We start from the raw sequence: 7,524 nt of genomic DNA on the forward strand, positions 1-7,524 counted from the left end.
TCCCCCTTCCCCCCTTCCCCCACTTCCTTCCATCCGTTTCTTTCTTTCTTTCTTTCATTGTTGAGGTAGAGTTGATTTACAATATTAGTTTCAGGTTTACAGCATAGAAATTTAAAATTTTTATAGATTATACACCATTTAAAGTTACTATAAAATATTAGCGATATTCCCTGTGCTGTAATTGGTACATTTCTCTTGTTACTGCACCCTCACTGTCTCTTGCTGTGGTCTCCTCTGCCAGCCTGGGCTCTTCTCAAGGGCAGCAGTGGGGCTGATTCCTCCCTGTGCCCTCCACACCCAACATTAGAGGAAGATTGCTGAATTCATTGCACAGGTTGGCTCCTGGGAAAGTATCGTGTTGGAAGCCAAAAAGTTACATCCCCTGATTTCTAGAACCTTAAAGAAAAGTTAGAATCCAAGACTTCAGGTTGAAGGAGACACCAGCCCTAGACACTAGAGGCTGTGAGATCAGTGGGGGAATAGTGGGGGAGGGTTGTTAAGGAGTGGAGTGGGTAAAGAGCCTTCAGGAAGGGTGCTTGGTTGCAGAGTCCCACATTTGCGCTGACCTCAAAGCAAGTTTCAGAGGAGGCTGGGGTGCCATCATGATAGAAAAGGGCAGGCCATCAGCAGCCAAGAGCATCTTCATGGCAAGGCAAGTTGTCATGGGAGGATGAGAATCCAGAAAGGAGTGTCCAGAGGGTTGAGTGACCCATTGTGGGCCTGGTAGATAGATGGAAGTGGTACTAATCACAGCCATTTGTTGTGAATTCTTTTAGATGGAAAAAATAATTAAATAAGAAGGCAACATCGGTACAGCAGAAGGAGCACAGGGCTTGAAGTCCTAAATCTCAGAACATCTGTTAAGTACCTACAGTGGACCAGTCTTTGGCTAATAAGCATGAATACATTTTTCTCTCTCATATAAAGGAACCTGGGCTTGAATCCTGGCAGGACCCTTCACCGGTCTGAATGACCGGTGAATGAATCCTGACACAGTTTCCCTTATCTGCACAGTGGGAATGATTGATGATATTGTCTATGTCAAAGGATAGTATGTAAGCAAGTGTACGTAAGAGCAGCTAGCATAGCATTCAGTCCAGGCACATTATCTTTCTTTCCTTAGACCAGTGGTTCTCTGTCCTAACTGAACATTTAGAATCAGCTTTTAAAAAATAGCAATGCTGAGGCCACATTCCAGGCCAATTAAAACAACCTCTGGAGGGTGGAACCCCGGCTTTGTTTTATCTTTTCATTTCTTTCTTTTTTTTTTTTTTAAACTCCCTAGTGAACCTAATATGCTTTAGACGGTGTGGCAATTATTACCCATCCATTTGTTCATCAAGTATTAATTCATTTCAACTCCAAGGACCTACAATAAGAAATTGAGAATTGTGACTACCCAGATGTTATGGACTGAATGTTTGTGTCCCCCAAAATTATATGTTGAAATCCCAACCTCCAATGTGATGGCGTAAGGAGGTGGGGCCTTTGGAAGATTAGGTCATGAGGGTGGAGCCCTCGTGAACAAGATTACTGCCCTTATAAAAGAGATTCCAGAGAGCTCTCTTGCCCCTTCTGCCATATTAGGACACAGCAAGAAGACATCCCTCATCAGACATCAGATCTGCCCCTACCTTGATCCTCAACTTCCCAGCCTCCAGAACTGTGAGAAATAAATGTTACTTAAGCCACCCAGTCTATAGTATTCTGTTATACCAGCCCCAACAAACTAAGATATCAGATATAGTTGGTCATTTCTTACTTACCTCTCTCTGTAGGACTACTTCCCAGCACCCCAGCCTCCTGCCATGTCTGACCCCATCACACTGAATGTCGGGGGGAAGCTCTATACAACCTCACTGGCAACCTTGACCAGCTTCCCTGACTCCATGCTGGGCGCCATGTTCAGTGGGAAGATGCCCACCAAGAGGGACAGCCAGGGCCACTGCTTCATTGACCGTGACGGCAAAGTGTTCCGCTACATCCTCAACTTCCTGCGAACCTCCCACCTGGACTTGCCCGAGGACTTCCAGGAGATGGGCCTGCTCCGCAGGGAGGCTGACTTCTACCAGGTGCAGCCCCTCATTGAGGCCCTGCAGGAGAAGGAGGTGGAGCTGTCCAAGGCCGAGAAGAATGCCATGCTCAACATCACGCTGAACCAGCGTGTGCAGACGGTCCACTTCACTGTGCGTGAGGCACCCCAGATCTACAGCCTGTCCTCTTCCAGCATGGAGGTCTTCAACGCCAACATCTTCAGCACCTCTTGCCTCTTCCTCAAGCTCCTCGGCTCCAAGCTCTTCTACTGCTCCAATGGCAACCTATCCTCCATCACCAGCCATTTGCAAGACCCCAACCACCTGACTCTGGACTGGGTGGCCAATGTGGAGGGCCTGCCTGAGGAGGAGTACACCAAGCAGAACCTCAAGAGGCTCTGGGTGGTGCCAGCCAACAAGCAGATCAACAGCTTCCAGGTCTTCATGGAGGAGGTGCTGAAAATCGCACTGAGTGACGGCTTCTGCATCGATTCTTCTCACCCACACGCTGTGGATTTTATGAACAATAAGATTATTCGATTAATACGGTACAGGTAAAAGGACCCCAGCAACATTGGAGGGGGGCTTCCTAAAGCCAAGATCTTGGAGAGTGTCTCGCCAGTGGGGTGAGGCAGGCCACTATACTAACCTGTATTAATCGTGTAGCAGGACTTGATTTCCCCCGTGATGCAGTCCACCTGTAGGAATCCATGTGTCCTCTTGACACAGCCACCTTTTTCCTTGCTACTTTGAGCTGGGGATGGGCAGTTTGCTGTAAGTGAAGAGTCTGCCAACATGTCCTAAAGGAGGCCACAGGAGGACTTTTTGGCTAGACAGAGGAACAGCAGTTTTTTCTTGGGTCCAGCTCTCTCTGTACCATTAGTCAGTGCCTCACTTAGCCATCTGTAAACAGAGCCTCTGGTGGAGGGGATGGGGTGAGAACAAGAGGCTCCCTCTAGTTTCCCAGGACATGAAGTACCCAGAGATTCCCATCCTGCCTGCCCCTCCGTCCCTGGGATGTGGCCAGAACCTTGGACTTGCTTGGCTGGCTTGGAAATGAAGTGGGTAGTGAGGGTGGGATTTGAGCCTGGCATGGCCTGGAGGAATTAGCCTCCAGGCAGTGTTCAGAAGATGGGGATATCCCTCTGGACTGGGCCAAATCTAGGCCTTTGGGGATTTCCGGCTTCAGAAATAAGCTGCTGTCCCTGCGAAGATTTGAAAGTATCTGGAGCCAGTGCAATGAAAGGCGCTTCATAATGTGGCCTGATACCTGACTTTTGTAGTCCTTTGCCCAAGAAGTTGAAGTGTCATTGAAACAGATCATTTAAAACAAATATATTATGGACTCTCAGGGTTGGAAAATGATTCAACAGTCGCTCAGTCCTCCCGCACCCCCAGAACACCCCAGCACATTTGCGGCTGAGAGCTTCTCCCCAGTACCTTCAGGAGATCAACTATCCCTGCTTACATACCCTCAGTGACAGGAAGCTCGTCATCCCCAAGGCCAGCCCCTGCCATAGTTGGCTGTTAGAAAGTCCTTCCTTATATTGAGCCGAAACCTGTCCTTCCACAACCATTTTCTGGTCCTGGTAGACCTTCCTTCTCACCCAAATGTGTATTTTCTCTTTCAAAATAGTCACTTTGAGAGGCCAGATACCTATTTTGAAAATATTATTACTCGATATTAGGATTCCCCTTGGGATTTGTCTTCAGAACCATGCCCCTTTCATTCCCTGTAAGTCATCCCCATTTTGTCGTGGCTTTGCTCCATTTGTGACCCTCCCTCCTCACCAGACATGACTATGCATAGCTTTTGACCATCTTCTGTTGAGTTTGAAGATTGCTGCCCCAGAGGAAGGAGACCAGGGTCTTCGCAACGTATAACAAGGACCCTGGGAGTGACCTGAACCATAACATTGCCCTTGGAGTAAGCATCCAGCCCTTAAAACATTGCTCTGAAGGATGTGGGCTTCCCCTGCAGTAGTTTCTGGGCATAACCAGCCCATGGACCTCCTTGCAGTGAGACCCTGAGCCACCACTTCCCAGGGGGTGATGAGCAGTGCATGTCTCAAAGCTGCACATTATGATTCATCCCTGGCGTGAGGGTGGCCTTGGGAGCCCCAGAATCTTCCCCACTGGGCAGGGTCCCTCAGACAAAGCCAGAGAAGTCTCGTGCCACAGGTGCCCCCAGGGGATGGTCCGAGGAAGGGGCTTCCCATAGTTGCACCCTGTGAATAAGGAGCTTGTACGCTGGGCTGTGGGCAAGGCCACATCCCTTAGGTAATAAAGGACTTTTCCCCCCTACAGTGGGACCCAGGAGTCTCTGATAACTGTCCCATGCCACCAGGCCAATAGTATCCAGGAAAGCCACTCAGGAGAACCCAATTTAGACTAGCCAGCAGAAGCTGTGACCATAGCAGAACAGTTCAAGGAAGAAATCTTATAAATCACCACTGTCTCTTTTTCTTTTCCATAAAAATTCTTTCTCCATCTTTTCGGTGCTTCTTAATTCAAGCAGCTTGACTTTAGAGAAAGCACAGGTCCTGTGAAGCCACTAATTTGCTGTGTGACTTTATGCAAGTCACTTACCTCACTGAGCCATCTCTGTTTCTTCATCTGTGAAATGTGCATAACAGTAACACATAACCCTACCTACCTCACAGGGCTGTTGTGAGGATCAAATGAAATAATTTATGTGAGAATACAGTATAATTGATAAATGGTTGTTATTATTTTGTGTCTGCATATAAGGGAAAAAACCTTGGCTTTGGAATCAAGCTGACCTGGGTCTGAATTCTGGCTCCATCACTTGCTGTGTAACCTTGGACAAGTCCCTGGGCCTTCCTGATTTGTTTACTCATCAGATAACAATCCCACCTCCTAGTGTTCTGTGACTTGGTTGTGTATGTGAAAATTCCTAGCTAGGCCTGGCCCATAGGAGCTCAATAAATGTTTGCTCTTTTTAGGAGTAATGATGGACTGTCATGCAGGAGACACCATGAGCATATAACAATTTAACAAGCCTTCTGGGGCACCTGGTGTATGGTCCCTGAGGATGGGAACAGCCACAGATAAGTTTAGTCTGGAAAAGCTTAGAGGGCCACACAGTGTGCTGTGGGAACTTGGGGAAAGCAAGCTTAGTTCTCAGAAAAGGCATAATGGATGGTCGAGCTGGGCCTTTAAGGGTAGGTTGGATGGTAACAAAATGAGCTAAGGAGGGCACTGTGGGCATGGGAAACGCCATGAGCCGAGGCCCGGGAGCCATGCAGGTGAGGCGCCATGCAGGTGAGGCACCATGCAGGTGAGGCTCCACGCAGGGCCTCTGCACAAAGGGGGCCACATGCAGTACATGCAGAGTGTTCACTGTGCCCGTCTCCCTCAGGTGAGTGCAGCCACCTGCTTAGTGCAACAGAGAGATACTGAGCCTGCAGGCGGCACCATCCCAGAGGACCAGTGAGTCAGGGTCGGCTGGGAGGCAGGCATGTGATTCTTGTCATGAGCCCCTAGCTGCCCAGAGCGAGACACAGTGGTGGTCAGTGATCTCAACTGGACTCAGTTTATTTAGCCTTTTGCACAGCTGAGAGCTTTGTCCCAACTAAAGGGCATTCTGGGCACACGACCTTGTCAGCTCTCTGTTCCTCCCCGAGGCATGCAGAGGGATGGTCAGGGAGGGTGCTCTTGAGGGAACCCTAAGGCACTTTGGCGTGACCAGTTGGTGAGACCTGCCACCAAACAAGGCCCCTGCATGCTGGAAGGCCAGCAGTAGCTGTCACCTCAGGCACCTCCTAAAGCTCTTTGCCCTTCTATAAAGGGCAAGCCTTCTGATGCTAGGTTCTGTCTTTGGGCCAGAGCTCCCTGTGCAGAGGTGACCATAGCACCCCCCTTGCCAACACCTCAGTGCCCTACACAGCCCCCCAGGCTAGGATGTGGTCAGTCTGCTTTGTAAACTTCCATGTGGCCTAAAATATAGCGCTTTTGTAACTGCACCTTTGTTCACCCCAAACTTCCAGCTTTCTTTTACAAAGTACTCCTAAAACAGGCTACTGTAAGTGGAGGCATAGCCAAGATCAGCCTAGGCCAATTTCACTTGTGTCCAGAGCACCAGCCCATCCCTTTCCTGAACTGTGGTCTGTTCACACTGACCACCTGAGTCTGCCTGTATCCCAGGGGCCTCAGGGCTGGTTGGGCAGTTGGCAGGGAAATGAGACCCCCGTGATCATCTTGCAGAGCAAAACAACCTTGATAACTGGCCCATCAAAGGGAGGGGCCCAGGCTTCTTTCCAGGCCCTGTGGGGTCCTGGCTCTGGCAGCTCCATCTATCCAGACAGCCCTGTGATCTCAGTCTCCTTCAGAACCTTCAGGACAGTGTGGCACCAAACAGAGAGCTGTGGAGACAGTCTGGTGACATGCTCACCCCAGTATGGGGTACAGGGACCAAGGGGGGTCCTGAAGAGAAAAGTTGGCCTATGGAAACCAGAGGATCACTGAGCAACTCATGGTACCCAGAACCCCACCCGACACAAAGGACAACAAAATAAGCTCTGTGGTGCCACAGCTTAGCTCTGACTTCTAGGCAGGGAGTACATGCCCAATCAGGTGTGTCCGACCTCACTACCCCCCTCTCCTGGACCTATTTTCCACCAACTTCCCTGGCCCTCCCACCCCAATATATGTATTGGGGAGTATTTCAAAGCCTTTATCAACATTTCCCAGTTAACGGACGGCCCTAGAGTGTTTGTTGCATCCCATTCTTATGTCAGTCCCTCCCAAAAGCCTAGGTTCCCTTTTACTGAGGTGCTGGGTAAAGGCTCAGTTGAGTCACAAATCCTCTAGATCCTGCTGTATTGTGACATGGGTTCTCCCTTCCCAACCCCAATTAGTTCACTTTATAAATCCAGTACTGAATTTGCTTAAAAAACACCCTTTTGTTTGGCATCTCATAGGTTGCCAAGCTCCTTCCTGTCCATAGTTTCATTTCACAGAACCAAAGAATGACCATGCCATGCCATTCCACACCCTGCCTGCCCTTTACTACTTTGTCTACATAGCAAACATCTGCTCATCCTTCAACACTCTGCAGAAGCCTTGCCTCCTTGGCTCACCAAGTAGAGTTACTCCCAGCCTGCTTTGTACCACCCTATATCTGGTGTGGACTTTTATCAGCATACTGCAGCTGTTCACAGGCAGTGTTGTGCTGGTAAATTTTTTTTTTTTTTTTTTTTTGGTACGCGGACCTCTCACTGTTGTGGCCTCTCCCGTTGCGGAGCACAGGCTCCAGACACGCAGGCTCAGTGGCCATGGCTCACGGGCCCAGCCGCTCCGGGGCATGTGGGGTCTTCCCAGACCGGGACACGAACCCGTGTCCCCTGCATCGGCAGGCGGACTCTCAACCACTGCGCCACCAGGGAAGCCCTGTGCTGGCTTTTGATGCCAGTCAATTAGATATGCATTGTTTATTGCCTCGAGGCTGGCCGCTTAGCGAAATAGGTAT

General features: G+C 49.5%; 1 protein-coding gene across 1 annotated transcript in view; it reads left to right on the forward strand.

Moving 5' to 3' along the window:
• The window catches only part of KCTD21 (potassium channel tetramerization domain containing 21), a 14,321-nt gene extending 11,517 nt beyond the window's left edge, over nt 1–2,804 (forward strand). The window contains exon 2 of the mRNA XM_007455294.1: nt 1,779–2,804. Coding sequence (XP_007455356.1) covers nt 1,809–2,591 — 783 coding nt within the window. The 5' untranslated portion in view covers nt 1,779–1,808 and the 3' untranslated portion in view covers nt 2,592–2,804. The remainder of the gene's footprint in view (nt 1–1,778) is intronic.
• The last annotated feature ends 4,720 nt before the right edge of the window (nt 2,805–7,524 follow it).

The sequence above is a fragment of the Lipotes vexillifer genome, unplaced genomic scaffold, assembly GCF_000442215.2.
Source record: "Lipotes vexillifer unplaced genomic scaffold, Lipotes_vexillifer_v1.1 scaffold276, whole genome shotgun sequence".
Lineage (NCBI taxonomy): Eukaryota > Metazoa > Chordata > Mammalia > Artiodactyla > Lipotidae > Lipotes > Lipotes vexillifer.